The following is a 21,506-nucleotide window of genomic DNA, read 5'->3' as shown; positions in this document are numbered from 1 at the left end:
TATTTTTTTGGCCCTAGACACCCCCTCACCCTTTATGTCTCTGACTCCACCTCCTAGCACTCTTCTTCTTCTTCTTTTTTAAAAAAAATATTTTTTAAATTTATTTATTTTTTGGCTGCAGCGGGTCTTAGTTCTGGCACGTGGGATCTTTCATTGCGGTGTGTGAACTCTTTGTTGTGGTGTGCGGGCGTCTCTCTAGTTGTGGCGCTCAAACTCCAGAGCGCATGGGCTCAGTAGTTACGGCACATGAGCTTTCTAGTTGTGGCACATGGCATCTTTCTAGTTGTGGTGCGCAGGCTCTTTGTTGCAGCATGGGGGCTTGTCTCTAGTTGTGGTGCGTGGCTTTTCTCTAGTTGTGGTGCATGGGCTTCTCTCTAGTTGTGGTGCGTGGGCTTCTCTCTAGTTATGGTGCTCAGGCTCCAGCGTGCATGGCCTCAGTAGTTGTGGCACGTGAGTTCTCTAGTTGTAGTGTGTGGCTTCTCTCTAGTTGTGGTGTTCAGGCTCTTTGTTGCAGCGTGTGGGCTTCTCTCTAGTTGTGGCATGTGGCTTCTCTCTAGTTGTGGTGCACAGGCTTCTCTCTAGTTGTGGTGCTCGGGCTCCAGAGCACACGGGCTCAGTAGTTGCAGCGCGTGAGCTCTCTAGCTGTGGCACGTGGGCTCCAGAGCTCATAGGCTCAGTAGTGTGGCGTGTAGGCTCTAGAGCAATTGGGCTCTGTAGATGCAGCATGTGGACTCTCTAGTTGTGGCACACAGGCTCAGTAGTTGCAGCACGTGGGCTTAGTTGCCCTGCGGCATGTGGGATCTTAATTCCCTGACCAGAGATCGAACCTGCGTCCCCTGCATTGGAAGGTGGATTCTTAACCACTGGGTGGGTCTTCTTTGTATTTAATATAGTGTCTTGCACATGTTGGCAGCCTAATTGTATTGCGTAGTAGAAAAATAGGGTTATGAGGGACTTCTCTGGTGGTCCAGTGGTTAAGAATCTGCCTTCCAATGCACGGGACGTGGGTTCGATCCCTGGTCGGGGAACTAAGATTCCACATGCCGCAGGGCAACTAAGCCTGTGTGCTGCAACTACTGAGCCCCCGCACCACAACTATAGAGAAGCCCGCGTGCCACAACGAAAGAGCCCATGTACCACAACTAAGACCCAATGCAGCCAAACAAACAAACAAACAAACAAATAAATAAAAGAAAAAAAGGATTATGAGACTAGGTCTTACTTGAAAAATCATGTCTTATTTCTTATACTTTGTTATCATGTCTTCATTTGCATTGAGTTATCAAGTGAGTGGTATTTACCTTAGCTTTCTTAAGATGGCATGAGATAGTTTACATTTACAATAAGGGAAAATGATAGATTTCTTTTATTTCTGACATTAATAAGTGTCAAAGTAGAAAAATAAAGCTAAGTCAATATATTGTTGTTGCCACAGAAATTGAATTTGTGTCAAAAGGATTTGTGCTTGTGATGTAGTGATTCATATAGTTTTCTTGGAATTAAGTCTCTAGCAGGTGACAACATCAATAATTCACAAAACCAAGGAGACTTTTGAGATTGGTTAATTTATATATGTGGATTAGAAAACAAATGAATAATGTGCTTAATGTATTCTGACGTATTTGAAAATATGCCTTAAAAATCCAGCCTATTAAAACGTCTCTGTTCACAGTATTTATTAGATTTTTTAGATTTTTATTTTTATTTCTTTTACTGTCTCATACATACATTTTTATTTGAAAAGGAACAAATCTATATTTTCTGCTTAGCGTGAAAAGTATTATCCATAGTAATTAAAAAAAACTTTTCTCATTATAAAAATAAATATGCTCATTCCAGACAGCTGAGAAAATACAGAAAAATGTAAAAAAAAATTGTTTCAAATCCCACAATCCAGATATATAAAATTAACAGTGGTTCCTGTCTGATTTTTTCCATAAATATGTATATTCATGAAGTTAGAATTATATTGCAAATGCAATTTTAAGTACAGCTTTGTTTCATGTAACATTATATTGTAAGCATTTTTGCTATGGTAGGACTGTAATTTAATCTTTCACACATTCTGGGAAGTTTTAGGTTGATTACAATCCTAGCTATTTAAAATAATGCTGTAGTGATATATATCTATGTATAAGAATACTTGATTGTGTTTCTTATTTCCTAAGTATAGATTCTACAAATAGAATTACTAGGTTAAAGAGTAATTACTAGTAGAATTACTAGGTTGAACATAGGATTTGTTTCACCAAATTGTTCTCTCAGAAGGTTTAACCGAATTTATTTCCTTATGGTGATGCTAAAATGTAAACAAATAAGATCCTTCTCAAATATAGAGCAGTGTGATGCGTGGTGCTATATAAGTCTCAGGCATATCCAGTCTAAATTTGTGTCTTAGACATGACATCTAAGAGGCTGAGGCACTCTCAGAAATAACATAGTAATTAGATAAGCTTCAGGGTGATTCTGGAAGCTCTGGGACCATTTAAAATCCTTCTACGGCTAATATCTTACTTTTCAGCCTTCTCCAGATAATGAAAAAGGTCTTGGGTTCTGATGACCTCGAACCAGACCTAACTTGTAAAGGGGTTCAGGGATTTGAATTGTCTTTTCCTGGACCCACTGGAGAAGAGTTTTTGATCTGGTAATTTAGGTGAAAGAAACTGGAACAGCTGAAGATAATATCTTAAAATAGGTATGAAGACTGTGTTACTAGGATTAGTCATTATGGTTTCTCTTTGAAAGAAAAGGAACACTAGAGTTCTGCTAGAATAAAAAATGACTTGTTAGGTGTTCAGCCCCTGTGATGTGTAATTCAGGTGAGAGTTACAAGTAGCAATTTGAGAATTGGTTTTTCTGGAGAGGTGGTTGTTTTCGAGCAGTTATGTGGCAGACTTTTGATCCTTTTGAAAACCTTGTGCCCTCTTAGAAATGAATCTTTTCTTTTCATGTCTGTAAATGGTTGAATGATGCCTCCTTCTGAAACCTGGTCTTTCACAAAGAAGGAGTTATGGAGAAGGCAGGTCTGGATTCTTGGATGCTAAGAGTGCATAAGCCTTGGAAAATGGGCAGTGGACAGGTGTTTATCATCCTAAGATGGGCAGGATTACAGTTTTGAGTAAATGAACAGATTAAAAGATGCTGGTGAGCTTTTTCTGATTCTCACCTGTTCGTAACATCTCCTCTCTCACTTTTCTCCACCTCAAACTAAAAAAATGACCACATGAAGAGTGAGGCAGCTTAAAAGCTTTACTTTATAGTATCAAAGAGCCAGCTCTACTCTTGTCCTCAGTGCTGGGAAAGCTTCAGTATTATTTTTGGACCCTCCTGAGCTGTTAAATCTGGAGCCCTTGAAGAACAATATTTTCACATCTAGGTGTGTTATGTGGTTGCTGGGGAGATACCGCTTAGACCCATCCACAGGTGTGTTTAGTGTCACAGTTGATAGTATTATTATTTCACATTGCTACAATCTTTATAATTGGCATTGATATTAAAATAAAGACAGGTGTGTGGACAAGAAATGTTACTAGATTAAAATACATATTTATAAGTGTATTATTGGAAGGGAATAAGCTGGACTTTAAAACAAAACTTTGAGCAGATTATAATTATGATTAAACAGATTACGATTAAGAGAGGGCTGAGCCTGGCCCTTTCCCCTTAAGGTGTAACTGTGTTCTGTTGATCAGAACCTGTCGCCCATTTTTTCAAGCAAATAGTGTCATGTCGTGGTTTGATATAATGAACAATTTTTGATGCTTAAGTACTAAATATATGCTTATGAGATTGAATTATTGTACCTTAGAGAGAGACTAAGTATTTGAATAAATGATGCAATTGGTGATTCATCCTGCACTCAGAGATTGTTGAATTTTTTTAAATCAGTGCTAATTGGTGCCAGTCACTTCAGGGCACTAAAGCCTGTCCCAACCGTACCAGCTCCCTGTCTCTCACGTCTTTAAAATCCTCTGTGCTTCCTGTCTGCACTCTTTTTATCATTTGTTTCTGGGACGTGGATTTTAAATGAGGCACGTGACAGACATTGGTCTGTGTGCAGCCCGGGGGATGTTTAATGCTGATAGTGGTGGAGTGTGGTCCCAGGCTCACTGCAGCAGCAGTGCCCTCGAGCCCCTTAAGTGTACAGGTTCCTAAGCCCCACCTTAGACCTACTGCACCAGGATCTTGGGAAGCTGAGGTCCTGCCATCTACTTTTACGAAGGAAGTCTTGGTGTTTTTCTTGTGCACACTAACAAGCTGAAAACCACTTGGTCTGGAGGGTCTAGTTTATGAGAACTGGGTCCAAGTCACTCGTGTTCAGAGGCTTTAATCTTTTTAATTTTTCCCCTTGTTGCTAATTTCTCTTAATGATCCAGTTAAGTGGTGTAAACTTAATAGAATTAAATTGCAACAGCTAAAGATTATTCTAAAATATTACTGTGTATTGCCTCTGCTGACAGTGATCCGAGCCTGCTAGCTTGATGCCTGGTGGGCCTTCACGTGTCTAAGGACATCAGTGGACAGAGCCTTCGGTGTCTGCTAATCCACATGTGCCAACCAATGAAAGAAAATGTAAAATTTGCTAAAGCCCTTAGGTTACAGCTTGGAATCTTTTTTTTCATTGCGTGTGAACCTCAGGGGTTTGTATGCTGCTTTGTATTACATAATTTATTTGGTCTTTGTTACTTATTTGTCAACTAAGTTGTTGGTGGTGGTGTTCTCCATACCTCGTTATTGACAGCATTTTGCACAGTGCTCTGGATCTATTTTTTGACATCATGTACTGTCTTCAATAAAGGTTTTGATGCCTTGCTTAAATGGGAATATAGAGACCTATGTTCTGTGTTTCTGTCAAAACTGCCCCCCCCCGCTTTTGATTCTATGTTCTTTTGAAGAAAAATCTATAAAGACTTGTTCTCTCTTTCAATTCCAGAGTGATCCTCTTGACCATTCATCCTAGGAACTGTCATTAGCAGAAAACCTGTCTACATGTAGAGCTGCTTTCTTTTTGGGGAGAAATAGAATTAGCAGTTTGAGAAACATAGGACCACAGGAAGAAGGGTGAGGTTTGGCTTAGGAAAAGAGCCCCAGTGTGCTTTAGTACCACACCTTAACCAATTACCAGTGGTCCTGTGTTCAGAGTTGTTTATATTTTGATATTGTCACCACTTTTATTCTATCTCATTGTCATAAAGCATTAACACTGTAGAGTCATAGGCCAGATAATGTAACTAAAGGTCACAAAGTCACATGTAGGTGTTAAGTGTTTTAATATGTCTAAAATTGTACGTTTTTAACGTTCCCCACCCCCCCCGGCAAATATAACCCTAATGTTGCTATCAGGTTGTTATTTTTAAGAGTGTTCCTATTTGATTCCATTTAATAGTAGTTTTATGTTTCTGTTTCCTACTTGGTATGAATGTTAGCAAATTCTACTCATGAACTGGATTGATATGGGCAGTTCCTGTTTTCCCTAACCAGACCATATAGTAAAGAGCATGCTGGTAGCTATAAAACAGAAATACTTCTTCATTTTTTTAAGTGTCCTAGTTAACCAGACATTTGAACAGTACTTCAAGTATTAGTATAAAAGCAATAATTTTTTATAATAAAGTTTTTTTTTTCTTTTATACATTAAGGATGTCACCCTTGTAGTTTTGTATCTCCAAAAGCAAGGCCAAAACCCCACAGAGTTATCTGAGGATTTTATGTCAGTCGTTCTCTTCTCCCTCTCCCTCCACTTTTTAGAAGTCTGTAATCTAAACAGGTAGGACTTTGAGATAATGTAAACTTTACAATAAACTTGAATTAATATTAGCACTCAAAGATCCTACAAAAGGATGCCACTTGATCTAACCTTTACATTTTTTCACTAAATATTTAGTGTTTCTTTCTTTTTTTCCCCCAATCATATTTGAAGGTGGACTGTGATTAGAGTGATTTAAGTTTTTAGGGGAAATTAATCACACTTAGATCTACTCAAATTTTTTAATGCTAGCTTGTGTTTAGTGATTTCTTTCAGATTGCATGTGGGTAAACGAATACCTATGTAATCTCTGTTTTCTGAAAGCTGAATCTTGAATTGAAAATTATTCTGTCTCTACTGTTTGGATATAGAAACCAGCATTTTTAGATGAGTTTTCCAGCTGTTTACTCTCTTAGTCAACATCTCTAGTCCTGTCATGGGCCCTTGAATTTGCTGTCATCCTGCCCTACTGGCTTCTCTTGCTGGTGGTGAGAATTGATAGATAAGTGTTTCCCAGAAGAGAAGGAATAGTGAACCTGACCTTAACTTCTTGCTTGTCTCTCAGACTGTTAAACTTCCCATTCTTACATCCCTTTGAGTTTTCTTATTTTTCTATGTAAGCATTATAATTCTGTTGTAATTCATTGAGTGTTCTTTTTTGTGAAAGATTGTGTATAATAATATAGCTTGTAATTGGACTTACATGCATGCCTGTATAGTTTTTAAAAAACAGGCCAAGCATTTAACAAATTAATTGAGTTGCTAGATCCTCAATGAAATAGTTTAAGGATATTAAAAAAAAAAAGCTATGACCAAAAAAATGAATCCTATGTGTCTTGTTTCTACTCAAGAGTGACTACTCTTTTTCTGAAAGTTATGGGTCAAACTCTAATTTAAAAGCCTGTCCTATTTTAGGCCGTTGAAGGTAAATAAAAATGTTCCTCTTGGTTACTTACATCTTCTGAATTTTACATCATGTAATCTACATTCCCTATGTTTTCTGTATAATACTTTCTGTATTTTCTGTGCAGTTTTTAGTTCATAAATCTTACATAGGCCCTAGTCTCATTTCTCTTAAAATTATTTGTCTGCTTTCATTGTTTCTTCTCTCTTCTTTAACATCACTTTATGGCATTTTCCTCAAGGCAACTCAAACTGGCATTTTGGAATATTTCATTTGTGTTAGTACATGTTTTCGCTTTATTGTGGCATACTATTCCAAGTAGGATTTCTGCATGATACTTTTTCATTAGCTTTACTTTTCAAGCATTAGGCCACTTAGAATGCTGTTGTGTCAGAAGTTGGCTCTATTCCTTTTTTCTTGTCAGAGGAACTTGAAATGATCCCTTTCAGGTGTGATGTGAGTTGTGACTGGGGTGATACCTCTGGTTGGAGAGTGAGAGAGCGATGTGGTTAACCAAATGCAGTGGGCTGGAAATCTTTACTGGTGGGAAAGCACACATACAGTAGCCATGTGGATTTGGGTTCAATTCTAGTCATGGTCTCTGGGATGAGATTGTGACCCTAAGTGCCTCAGGATCACACCCACTCTCACGGGCCTCTGTGCATACTTGTTAATTTCAACTGCTGAAGTTAATAGTGATTAAAAGTAAATTTTACAACCCAGGATTCAATATTAAACTTTTGTTAATCCAGTATTATTACTTCTTTGCTCCTAGGTCAGCATATGTGGTCTACTGATCACGTAATTCAGTCTGGAACTGGCATGGTCACTTATCCAGCTGCTTTCTCTTTAGTATAAGCAAAGCTCATGCATGCTGTGTCCCTCCAGTTACTGTTTTTCCTGCCTTAGAAGAAGGAACATCTTCTCTGAAAGGGTGGAGAATCTGGGATAGTGATTTACACTGTACAGATTTTTAACCTGGATCATCATCGAGGTAGATTCATGAGCATAAAAGTGCCATCATCAAGAAATCTACAAACAATAAATGCTGGAGAGGGTGTGGAGAAAAGGGAACCCTCATGCACTGTTGGTGGGAATGTAAATTGATACAGCCACTATGGAGAACAGTATGGCGGTTCCTCAAAAAACTAAAAATAGAACTACCATACGACCCAGCAATCCCACTACTGGGCATATACCCTGAGAAAACTATAATTCAAAAAGAGTCATGTACCACAGTGTTCATTGCAGCTCTATTGACAATAGCCAGGACATGGAAGCAACCTAAGTGTCCATCAACAGATGAATGGATAAAGAAGATGTGGCACATATATACAATGGAATATTACTTAGCCATAAAAAGAAACGAAATTGAGTAATTTGTAGTGAGCTGGATGGACCTAGAGTCTGTCCTACAGAGTGAAGTAAGTCAGAAAGAGAGAAACAAATACCATATGCTAACACATATATATGGAATCTGAGAAAAAAGAAAAAAAAGTCATGAAGAACCCAGGGGCAAGACGGGAATAAAGACGCAGACCTACTAGAGAATGGACTTGAGGATACGGGGTGGGGGAAGGGTAAGCTGGGACAAAGTGAGAGAGTGGCATGGACATATATACACTACCAAATGTAAAATAGATAGCTAGTGGGAAGCAGCCACATAGCACAGGGAGATCACCTCGGTGCTTTGTAACCACATAGAGGGGTGGAATAGGGAGAGAGGGAGACACAAGAGGGAAGAGATACGGGGATATATGTATGTCTATAACTAATTCACTTTGTTATAAAGCAGAAACTAACACACCAGTGTAAAGCAATTATACTCCAATAAAGATGTTAAAAAAAGTGCATTCTAGTTACAAGCATGAATGATAAATTTCATTCTGTCAATAAATATTGAATTTATTGATACCTGTTTGCCATTTATTCCGTTAGATGATGATTGCTAACACATATCCTTTTATACTTTTCGTAGATCTGACCTGATTTCCTGTTTAGGAAATGTGCTTGACACTTTCTCTGCCCTTTTAAAGGTCTAATGCTACAATGAATAAAAAGAAGGAGAATTGGAAATTGATTCCAGCTACTTAAATACAAAATCTTCCCCAACTCCAGAATTTATAAAAACTTGGATTGTTTTTTCCCCCTAAATGCTTAATTTTGCTTTCAAACTCCACTTTGCAGGAAACTAATTTATTCACTTTCTAAAGTGGCCTTGTGTATGTCTAGCAAGGAAATTGGCAAAAGGGTTCTCAAAGAGGTAGCAATGAAATTGAAAAGTGTCTACTGTCAATAACTGGTGATAATCAAACCGATGTTAAAGATGCAAATAGTCATTCCAGTACTCTCTTCTCTTTTATTAGAATTGTTTAAGTTAATTAGCCAGCAAAGTACTTCATTATCTGTTATGCTGCATGCTAATGGTAGATTTAAAGTTTCACTTTTATAATTTGAAAAATTTTCTGAAAATCTATTTAAACCCCTATATCCATTGTGTTCTAAGTCTGTATGGTAGCTAATACTATTATTTGGGAGAATATATTTATTGTACTACAGTGAGGTTTCTAGTGTGTGAGGTTTACAAAGACAAGAAATTTTAGGAGACTATCACATTCAAGGTAACTTTTGTCCATCTTTTTGAGAAAGTGATTAAAACAATATATAATACATTTTTATTAGACTGTCAGAAATTGAATTACATTCAACTTAGTGTTGTAGAATTTTAAATGTACTCTATTAACTAAAATTAAAAAAGCTGTTATAAATTACTGATATGATTGGTTTCTTTCATTTGCAGCATTTAAATATTAGGACACTGACGGATGATATGGTAAGACTATCCTTGATGTTTCCTTTGTTGTGAATCTTAACTAACCATGTAATGTTGATGGTGTGCTGCACTAACACCTTTGAAATTGCTACAAACTGCATGTTTTGGAAATGGACTCTTTTTATAGTGCTAAAGTAAGATGTAGAACTGGTGAAATACATTAGATTGTTGCTTTCAAATAGTAAAAGGGACTAGTCAATATGTTCATTTAAAAATTTTGTTTAATCACAAGTTGTTAGTCAGCTTGGAATCATTCAAATCACCTCTCTTTCTTTGAGGGTGAATAGCACACTTCAGAAAGAGGTACAAAGGATAGCTAAAGACATGTCAGCTTTTCAAAAATATGTAGTTGCTAATTAAAGTAAACCAGACTAAAATATCACACATATATTTTTAAAAAGTTTTGTTTAAAAACGAGAGAACTAAGCACGCCTTATCCTATATTCTGCATGCTTAAAATAATCAGCTTTCTTATAAGTACTTAACATTTTATATCACTGTTAGATATTCTTATATATTCAAATGAATTTTTCTGAGAAGTATATTTTTGAATGTAACTCTTGGTTAACGGTAAAAAATAACAATGAGAATAACAACAAGACCCAAATAAACAGTAGAACCAAAAATACAGAAGCATGATATAGAGGACCAAGCACAGCACTTCGATAACTAGGATTTGAATTCAGCTTCACTTTATGTCAAATATGAAACAGTGCCTAGAACACACTGAGCACTCAAAAAGTGTTTAGCACCCCCGATATCCAAAGTACCATCTTTGGCACATGGTTTAGGTGGTCATAAAAAGATGAATGAGATGTAGATCTGGACATGCACGATTTAAAAAATTGAATCAGAACGCTATGTTTTTTTTTTTTTTTTTTTTTTTTTTGCGGTACGCGGGCTTCGCACTGTTGTGGCCTCTCCCGTTGCGGCGCACAGGCTCCGGACGCGCAGGCTCAGCGGCCATGGCTCACGGGCGCAGCCGCTCCGCGGCATGTGGGATCCTCCCAGACTGGGGCACGAACCCGTGTCCCCTGCATCGGCAGGCGGACTCTCAACCACTTGCGCCACCAGGGAAGCCCAGAACGCTATGTTTTGTTCCTCTGGATAGTATCTAAGAAAAGGATATTTATGTAAACTTTTCTGGATAACATTTATTTCTCATAGGATAATATTCAGAAACGGTAGTAATATTGAGCACTTATGCAGATTATGTATATAACTTCTCACCCTGCAAGGTGGGTGATGTACTTATTTTAGTGCTGAGTGCATCAGGGCTCAGGCAGCCTAAGTAGGTAGCTTGCCCAAGTATGCACAGCTCTCAGGTGGTGTAGCTGTGGCTTGAGTCTTGTTCCATGTAGCTCCAAATCCACACACTTGCTGTGCTGACTTAGCCTTCAGATGGCTCCTAAGGCCAATAATAAAACCATGTGCATTTATTAAGTATTAACTTTTATGAGAATCTACAGTGGTATATTTGCAAAGCCTTATTGAGGTATAATTCACATAGCATGTAGTTCACCCATTTAAAGTGTATGATTCAATGGTTTTTAGTATAATTGCAGAGTTGTAAAACAATCACCACAATCAATTTAAGAACATTTTCATTACCCAAAAAGAATATATATATATATATATTCTTTTTATATAGAATATACTATATAGAATTTTTATATAGAATATACTATACCTGTGAATAGTCTCTCCCGAATTATTCCCAACTCGCTCAGCCCTAGGCAATGTCCAGTCTACTTTCTGTCTATAGATTTGCCTCTTCTGGACATTTTATATAAATGGAGTCTTACGTGCTCTTTTGTGACTGAATTCTTCTACTTGGCATAATGTTTTCAAGGTTCATCCATGTTGTGGTGTTCATATTTTGTGGGCACTCTACATTTTATTTTACTCTTTTCATTCAGACCCCATCCTTACCTTTGTTTCATGACTCTGTCTTTGCACTTTGCCAACCCATAATCTCTATCCCAAGTTCTAGAAACAGAGTCATGTTGTGGAGTGGCTTCAGTGGGCCACTCTGGAAGCCATCGTGCTCTGATCTTACATTAGTAAATGGGTTCCTCCTCAGTGAAGAGTTTCTCTCTCCATCCTGTCTCCATTCCTTGCCTCTCCCCTCATCCTTGCCCCTGGGCTTGGTAGGGTCAGAACTTTTGGGTTTTACCATAGTGCCCTGTGCATATTTTTATCAAAGCAGTACCTGATTTATGGTCTGTCTGTCTTTTTTTTTTAAATTTTTATTGGAGTATAGGTGACTTACAATGTTGTGTTAATTTCAGATATACAGCGTAGTGAATCAGTTATACATATACATATATCCATTCTTTTTCAGATTCTTTTCCCATATAGGTTATTACAGAATATTGAGTAGAGTTCCCTGTGCTATATGGTAGGTCCTTATTAGTTATCTGTTTTATGTATAGTAGTGTGTATATGTTAAGCCCGATCTCCTAATTTATCACTTCCTTCCATATTTCCCCTTTGGTAACCATAAGTTTGACTTCCACATCTGTGAGTCAGTTTCTGTTTTGTAAATAAGTTCCTTTGTATCATTTTTTATTAGATTCCACATATAATGATATCATATGATATTTGTCTTTCTCTGTCTGACTTACTTCACTTAGTATGATAATCTCTAGGTCCAACCATGTTGCTGCAAATGGCATTATTTAGTTCTTTTTTATGGCTGAGTAAAATTCCATTGTATATATGTACCACGTCTTCTTTATCCTTTCCTCTGTCGATGGACATTTAGGTTGCTTCCATGTCTTGGCTATTGTGAATAGTGCTGCAGTGAACATTGGGGTGCATGTATCTTTTCGAATTATGGTTTTCTCCAGATATATGCCCAAGAGTGGGATTGCTAGATCATATGGTAGCTCTATATTTAGTTTTTTAAGGAACCTCCATACTGGTCTCCATAATAGTTAATACCAATTTACATTCCTAATTTACAGTGTAGGAGGGTTCCCTTTTCTCCATACCCTTTCCAGCGTCTATTTGTTTGTAGATTTTTTTGATGATGTCCTATGGTCTGTCTTTCTCACTGGTTTAAACCTTTTGAACACAGAGACAATGTGTTGTTATTAATACTTCCAGGCATGTTGTCTGGCACATGTTAAGCATTTTCATAAATTAGTTCAACAAATGAAAGAACGAGCCTCTCTTTTGATAACCTGCCTGGTATTATAGTTTCCTGGGATCTGGGCCTGGCTTGGTCCTGGTCAAGCTTCCTGGAGATGGAGTCTTGCCTTTGCACAGAGTAGAGAAGCTTTGACCAGGACATGATGTCAGCCTTTCTGACCACCTGGCTGGATTTCTGACTGTTGCCTTGACCTACCTTCATCTTAGATGTTCACATGATTGACTGTCCTGGATTCCTTGCTACCCTCTCCTTCCAGGGAAAAATTGAGCAGGCAGTCTAGTTTAGGCAGCTGGCCCATTGTTGTGGAGGTCAGAGAATAAGCACGGCTGTCTTGAACAGGAGACACCGACAACTCAGTTCTTTCTTGGTCATTGTTGATTGATGCCGTGTGGAAAGAGAATTGGACTTGGAATCAGAAGACTCTTGTTGGAAGACAGAACTTCACCACTTCTTAGCTCTGTGACCTTGGCAGATCAATTATTAGACTGTTCACTTATCATTGAAGCAGGACTAATTTTATACCTTCTCTGCCTTCCTCACAGGGTTTTGGTGAGTCTCATTTAAGCTCAAGTATCTTGACTACTGCATTCAGTTCTGTCCATTTTTACCCCCTTTAAAAAATACTTCCCAATGTGTGGACAGAGGGGTGGTGTGACTGACTTATTTGCAGTTGACCCTTACAGGGTATGTGTGTTACAGAGCAATGCAGAGCTTTGAGGAGGGAGAGGATAGCTGGATATTTTGAGGGCTCTTTAAACTATTTCTGGTGAGTCAGAGCGCAGGGAAACATTTGCCATGATGCTTTGATGTGTGCTAGCGATATGTTTTGTAATTAAAGTTTGCCACCCCTGCAACATGTGTTGCATGTGTGCTTTTAATTTAGAACTTCCTAAAGTGAATAGTCTTTTTTGGGCAGGACTTGAGAGAAGAAATATAAGAATGGCATCTGCTGTAGTCATATGTTTGAATAATAGTATTTTAAATACATTAAATTGAAGGTTATTTCTTAAATTACTGTCAGAATTTAATTTCATAGGACACTGTTGGGTTAAAGGAATGAAGTATTACTGTAGCCTTGAGGCCCCTAGGCAGATTTAATATACTTTAAACAGCGTTTGCTCTATGAATATTTGGGCACCCACTAGGTATGAAGTGCTGTCCAAGGTGCTAGGGTAATATAAAGGTGAAAAAAATCATTTAGCTTACAACGCTTCATTGTTTATACCTGGGTTGAAAGGAAAGCTTTCCTTGTAGTGGCAAAAATGTTGGGAGGAGGACAGTGAAGGGGGGCACGTGTGAAAAGGTAAGCTGGACGAAATTGAATGTGGATGTCACAGTGCTGAGTTTTCCATCAAAGTGTCCACTGGGTGTTTCTGTGGGGCAGGCATTATTTTTGACCTGCTTTTTTCTCCCTTGTCCCTCACAACTATTTGCCTAAAGTACAGCTCTCCTGCTGATCTTCATCTCTCCTTTCATCTCTCTGCAGCCAACGTTACTGTCGTAATCCCTTGTGTGGCCTGCAGCGATGGTTTTCAAGCTTTTTTGACTAGGACCCACAGTAAGAAACACACTTTATTTTGTAGCCCAGCACACATACAGAAATTCTCTCTGTCAAAACAAAAGTTTTTTAAGAACCAATATTTAATGTTTCTAAGCACAATGAACTCTAATCATTTTCTTTTCCTTCCTTTCTACTCCTTTTTACTCCTCTCCATTCCATGAAAAAAAAGAAAGGTGATCCATTCCACTAAATTGACTTCAAGACACCAGATAGTCCACAATTACAGCTAGCAAAACAGACATCGTCCTGTACAGCAACTAGAGGAAGTTCTGAGATCTCCATTAGTGTCTGCTCTTCATTACATGTAGGTGAATGTAGGGGAGTGGGGTTCGGGTGCCAGCTCTGCCATGTACTAGCTTTGAATGTCATTTAGCTTTTGAGCCCTGGCATCCTTGTTTATAGGGGTTTTTATAAGAGCTAAATTAAGTAATATATACTAAAATGCTTGGTAAACCATGCATTCACAATATTAGTGATTAGTAATATGCACTTTAAAAAAATTGAGGTATGATTTACATATAATGTATTAATTTTAAAAGTGCAGTCTGAATTTTGACAAATGTATACAATCATGCATACACTACAGTTATGTAAAACATTTCCATCACCTCAAAAAGTTTCCTCTGTGTCCTTTGCAGTCAGTTCTCTTCCCCCTTCCCAGCTCTTGGAAAATACTGATCAGTTTTCTGAACTATACAGTAGTTCATTTTCTAGAATTTCATATAAATGGCAATTCATTGTATTTTGCCATTGTGTCTGGCTTCTTTTACTTAGCATAATGCTTTTGAGACTCATCTAGTGATTGGGTGTATCAGAAATTTGTTCTTTTTGTTACTGAATAGTATTCCCTTGTTTGGTAATACTAAAGTTGGTTTATATATTCAACAGTTTGGGTTGTTTGCAGTTTTTGGCTGTTAGGAAAAACTGCTATGAACATTTGAGTGCAGTTGTTTTTGGACATATGTTTTCATTTCGGAGGGCGAGTCATATGGTTTTAACTTTATAAGACACTAATAAATTGTTTCCTCCAGTGACTAATGATGTTGGGCATCTTTTCATGTGTTTATCTGCCATTCCTATCTTGTTTGAAATGAAATGTCTATTACTAAATATAGGACTATTCAAATTTTCTATTTCTTCTTGAGTGAGACCTGGTAGTTTGTCTTTTAAGGAATTCTTTTTCATATTATCTATGTTGTTGAATTATGAATTATTTGTGGTATTTCCTTATCTTTTAAATATAGGATCTGTATTTATTTCTCCCTTTTCCAATTCTGATATTGATAATTTGTCTTCTGTTTTTCCCCTGATTAGTTTGTCTAGAGGTTTGTCAATTTTATTGATCTTTTCAAAGAACCAGGTTTTGGTTTCACTAATTTTCTTTTCATTTATTTGTTAATCTTTATCATTTCTATACTTTTGCTTTATTCTTTTTCTGGCTTTTTAAGGTAGAAGCTTAAATAATTGATTTGAGAACTTTGTTTTCTAATAAGAATTTTATGCTATAAATTTCCCCTGAGAACTGCTTTAGCTGCTAATCTTCTGAATATTCAAAATAGTTTTAAATTTCCTGTTGATTTCTTCTTCTACCCATTGATTATTTAGGTATATGTTGTTTAATTTTCAAATGTTTGAAGATTTTCCTGATATCTTTCTGTTACTGATTTGTAATTTAATTCCCTTGTGGCAGTGACCATACTTTGTGTGATTTCAGTCTTTTTCAATTTGAGTCTTGCTTTCTGTCCCAGAATGTGGTCTGTCCTGGTGGATGTTCCATGTGTATTCTGCTTTTGTTAGAATTGATCCATAAATAGTTAATAGGCCAAATTGGTTGATAGTGTTGTTCACATCTTCTATATTCTGATTTTCCGTCTGCTTTTTAAAAAAATTATTGAGGAGTGTTGAAATCTCCAAGTATAATTTTGGATTTTTTATTTTTCTTTTTAGTTCTTTCAGCTTTTGCTTCATGTTTTATGAAGCTCTGCAACTGAGTGCATATACATTTTGGATTGTTGTTCCAATTTATCATTATAAAATAATCCTTTTTATCCCCAGTGATATTCATTACTTTTTAGTCTTTGGAAATTTAATGGATTTCTCTGCTCTGCCTGATACAGTTATTTCCTTCCTCTTTGAAAAACAAAGATTTCTTGGCTTCTGTGGCACCAAACTTTATAGGTTTTCATATCCCTCTGATTTTTCCTTTTCTATCTCTGTTGTGTGTGTTTTTCCTTTGCCTATCCTAAAACTATTGTCATTTCTCAGGTTGCTTTCCTGAAGCCATTGCTCCTCTCCTGTGTATATAGTACTTGACTTGGTATATCTTTGTGTATATCTTTGTGTATATCTCTGTCTATGATCTTTCCCTCAAGTTGAGACATTCATGCATTGACCTAGAATACCTTCACATGGATGTCTCATTTTTACTTGAAACTCTATGTGCCCCAAATTAAACGCTTTACTTCCCTCTTAAACACATTTCTATTCCTATATTTTCATAGATGGTAACTTCACCCTTCCAGTGTTTCTGATTATTTCTTGAATATATTCTCTTCTCTCAAGTCTTCTGTGAGAGCACTAGTCTCTTTGTTATCTCATCAGGACTCTCACAACTTTCTATTGCTTCCTAAAAAGCCAACTTCCTGCACAGAAACCAGAGTGACCTATCTAAATTGCATGTCTGACCATATTTTATCCTATTTGAAACTGCTTAATTGCACCTATTATCTATAGGTCAAGCCTAAAGCTTTTTGACGTGGCACATAAGGCCTCCATGGTAGGACCCTGCTTCTCTAACTTGGTATACGTCTCTCAGTCAACATGCAGGAATCTTCCAGGGAATAGAAAGTTGTAAGATAAGTTGCTGGAGAATTTACTTAGAGAAAGTAGAAACACAGCTGCTGATTGGAAAAAGGAGTGTTATGTGATAGTAAGGACAATTAATTACTAGCTATGTGCCAAATAGCGTTCCAAATGTTAGCTTTATAAACACATTCGGTTTTCACAACAAGCCTCTGAGTGGGCATTATTATTATTCCCTTTTTCAAATACAGAGAGACTGAGGCAAGAGATAGTATAAATAACTTGTTCAAAGTCACAGGAGGCAGCTGGGAAAACTGGCAGACTGGCCCCAGAGAACATGATCTTTACCAAGAGAGTTATACTGCCATTTAAGTCCTATCCCTTTCTCCACTCAGAGTGCCAGTGTAAAATCTAGACGTATTCAATATATCTCCTTATTTTCTGCTTTTCTCTTGCAGCCACCCATATGAGACTACTGATCTTGAAACTGACAAGGAAAAGTTGTATCATAGCCATCGATCTTAATCCTGAGAAAATTATAATTATAAAGATATATTGTATCTAAGAATTTTTCTGTGATAAGAAATGAACTGTTTTGAATATTTCTAGTAAACAAAACTGAAAAAGGTCTGTCCAAAAGGAATAATGATATGTGTGACTGAGAGAAGGCAACAGGTAAAGGATATAAGTTTTCTTAATTGCAAAGGATGTAGAAAAACTTCTGTATGGAAATCACAGATCTAGCAACAACGGCAGCCTGCTGCCAGGTATACGTGCAGGCTTTCTTGGTTCCCCTCGGGAATGGGGTCTTAGAGATGCTGAGGGTTTCATGGTCTGGGTGTGCATTCTGATGAGTGCTTTGAGAAGCTTTCCCTGTTCTCCATGGGCCTTCAGACTCACTCAGTATAACTAACTGCTGCCAGACCACTCCAGCATATTCCTGGGTGTTTTCTGTGAGACTGGTTCACTCGAAGATGAGTTTCCAGATGGATGTGCCTGACAGGCTTGGATTTTGTCTACCTGCAGAGTATTCCTGTGCCTACCTAGATGTGCTGTGTCTTGTGAGATATATGTTAAGTTAGATGCCATACTTACGAAAGAAAATAAAATGATTTTGATTATCTGAATTTGTGTCTAACTTGCAAGTATGATCACGGGACCTAAATCATTAACTTTAAAAAAAAAGCTCAATGGAAAAGAATAATTTAAAATAATTTTATAATATTGGCCTAATAAGATATAAAGCTTTCTGTACTATAATTTGTTTATTTTGCATTTTTATTCTTATTTTTCCTTTTTAAGTTAAAAATGAATGATAAAGCAAAAAGTATGATAATATATTCCGTAGCTTTTCTATAAAACTATATATTCAAAATATTCTGTGTAAAGTAGGTATACCAGCATGGACTGGGACAACTGAATATACGTGAAAATAAGTTCTATAAAACTTAAACTATTTACTAAGTTGGGTGGGCCTTTCTGAGTCCATTAATATGAGTTAATTAGAGCTTCCTGTACTTAGATTTTCAGTAGTAACACTTAAGTGCTATCTTGGACTTTTTAAATATTTATGGGCTGGTTTAGAGAGCTCCTCTTCAAATCAGTCGAAACTTGGGAATAAGATCAAGAGCTGTCAGAGTTGAATATGCTAAGATGTAGTAGGGTATGCAGACTTGTTTATTCATCCTTTTATCCATTCATTCATGAAGCCTTTATTGAGGGCTTAGTACTATTATAGGAATAGAGAAATGAATAATCTGTCTCTGCCCTTTGGGAACAGTGGGGAAACAGATGTGTACACAGCCAGTATACAGTTGTAGTGCAGTGATATGGGCTGGAATGGCACAGTGGTAAGGTCAACTTTGGTCTTTGAGAAGACTTCATAGAGAAGGTGACTTTTCAGCTGAGTTTTAAAGGACAGGTTGGAATACAGGCTGGCAGGAGTGGTAGTAATTTTTTTACTCTAATAATTTTACTTCCTGGATATCAGTGGAATGGATTCCTAGTGGAAGTGTCAGGTTGGCAAGTAGAAAGCCATTGTTGATGTCTTCAGATAATTTTTGTGTATGGGTAGTATTGGTCTATGTCTTAAAAATAGTCTGATACTTATTTACAGAGCTAATTTATATTTCTTTTCAAACATATAGTATTAAAATATTTGAATATATGCAATTAGAAACTGTATTTGAGTAGATGTGGGTATATATAACTTTGAGGTATTTTGAATATTAAATTCTTTTAAAATGTATTTGTGCTCTTTTCCTTTGAGTGGGTATTTTCCTTACTATCTTATACCATGGTATTAAATTACAGAAATTCATACTTGTTTTTAGTGTAGGGGACTGCTCTTTGAAATAACAGTGTTGGGAAGAGTCTGGGTTTTAAAATTTAATATATAAAAAGCATAATGTCTGGAATTCTCCGTGATATGCTGTGTTAATTATTCCTTATTTAAAATATCGTTGAGAAGGATTTAGAAGTGCAAGATGCAGTAGCTTGTGTCCTGGGCATGGAAGGTAGGAAGCTATTCATTAATTAACCCAGTTAACAAATATTAATAGAACACCCACTACATGCTTAGGACCATGCCAAGTTCCAGGAACATTTAGTGAATAAAACAACAATTCTTGTTCTCAAGGACTTAAAGGTTTGTTGAGTAAACATATGTATGATGAAAGGCAGTTTCAGAGTAGTATACATATAATATAATGGAAAGCACTAGGTCTGTGGGCATCTAATCCAGTTTTGAGGTGTCAGAAAGGCTCCTATATGAGATGTAGTTCAAACTGAAAGCTAAGGATTGAGTTGAAATTAGCCAGATAAAGGGGATGGGATAGGAGTTGTGGGTGTGGATAGGTTCTAGGCATGAGGGATAGCTTGTGCATGTGTAGAAGACTCTAGGTTATTCATTATATCTAGATCATATGAGGGTGGTGGAGTAGTGAAAAGATTGTCTGGAGAGGAAGTAAGATTTAGATTAAAGTGGACCTTTGAGCCATGGTAAGATATTTGAGGGTCATCCTCTGAGTAATGGGGTTACAAAGGCTGAAGGTTTTAAGCACAGGAGTGAGGGACATGATTTGATTTGTGTTTCGGTAAGATCAAATTGACATCAGTGCAGAGAGTAGCTCGGGGTGGGGTAGAGGTAGGGGGCAGTGAAGACACAGGGACAAGTTTGGAGGCTGCAGCAATTGTTCAGGTGGCCTGAACTAGGGTAGTGGCAGTAGGGGCAGAGGGCAGAGAGAAGATAAATTGAGAAGATACAGTCCACGTGGTTTGATTTATGTTTCCTAGTTAATTTTCATTAAAGTTATTACAATTAAAATCACTTTTCTACTGACCAGAGTCAACATCAGAAGTCATAATCAATCCACATCTTCACTAAGCACCTGTGTGCTTCTCCCCCATCCAGGTCTGTTTATTTTTTTAATCTGACAGTATCTCCCAACTTCTCCAGCCTTCGAAAACCCTCCTACTTTGCTCTTTGGAACTCAAAGCCTGTTACCTTTGAATGTTTGCTTTCCTCTTGCTTTACTTGAACCTTAGGGGTTATTTGAGGACTTTATTTTCCTGGTAGCTCTTCATTCAAAAGCTTCCAGCTCTTCTTGAGCATTTTTATTTCATTTCTCCATGTTGGTCTCAACTGTAGGTCATCTAGTCCCTCCCATTGATTCACTGCAAGCATTAGAACTTGAGTTACTTTCTTTTCCACCACTATTTCTGTTATTATTCCATATCTACCTACCAGGGACTCTTAACCTGTGGTCCATGGACCACCAAGGGGTCTGTGGTAGAATTCATGGTGTTATTGAACTTAATGGGAAAGGATTAAATCTTTTTAATTAACCTTTAAGTGAAACAATATTTAAAAAAATTATAAACATAGGCAAAACAAAAAAAACAAATAAGCAACCGAACACATGCACAGTAGGATTGGACTTGTTACTTTATCACAGATAAAGAAAGACTGAGGCCTTCGTTCTTCCCTACGTGGGCATTTCCATTGGCAGCTCTGCACATGGCACTTGGCTGTGGAATACATACTTCATGTGGTAACTTATTTTCAAGCAATTTAAAGGAATTTCAATAATATAATGTTTCTCATTTAATGATATTAAAATACTATATGAAATCTAAATGTGAGCAAATCATTGTAAGTAGTTAATTTTTTTTGGGGGGGTGGTACTTTTTCATCTTTTCAAAGAAGTGTCTGGCTAAAGAACTTTTCATAAATTTCAATAATACAAGTTAAAAGTGGGAAATGCCCATTTGTAATATTTAGGAACGTTGAAGGTAGAATGAGGTAGTTGGTGGGTTTGTGGGAATTGTTATTGGGTGATTGTACCTATGACTGGGGTGGTTAGCTTATCACACCTGAAACAATGAACGGCCAGTTTTCCTCCCCACAACGATGTCTCTTTGTAATAGTGATGTCACCAGCATTTTAGTAAAGACCATGGAACAACGCAGGTACACTGCTTCGCTTGTAACATGCACCATCTC

The 21,506-nt window shown here is 37.1% G+C and overlaps 1 protein-coding gene across 1 annotated transcript in view; it reads left to right on the top strand.

Annotated features, from left to right (window-relative positions):
• DIAPH3 (diaphanous related formin 3) overlaps nucleotides 1–21,506 on the top strand; it is a 542,576-nt gene that overhangs the window by 19,021 nt on the left and 502,049 nt on the right. The window contains exon 2 of the mRNA XM_082601893.1: nucleotides 9,451–9,483. Coding sequence (XP_082458019.1) covers nucleotides 9,451–9,483 — 33 coding nt within the window. The remainder of the gene's footprint in view (nucleotides 1–9,450; nucleotides 9,484–21,506) is intronic.

Source organism: Mesoplodon mirus (genome assembly GCF_964341445.2).
Source record: "Mesoplodon mirus genome assembly, chromosome: 17".
Taxonomy (NCBI): domain Eukaryota; kingdom Metazoa; phylum Chordata; class Mammalia; order Artiodactyla; family Ziphiidae; genus Mesoplodon; species Mesoplodon mirus.
This window is presented reverse-complemented; position numbering and strand designations above follow the sequence as displayed.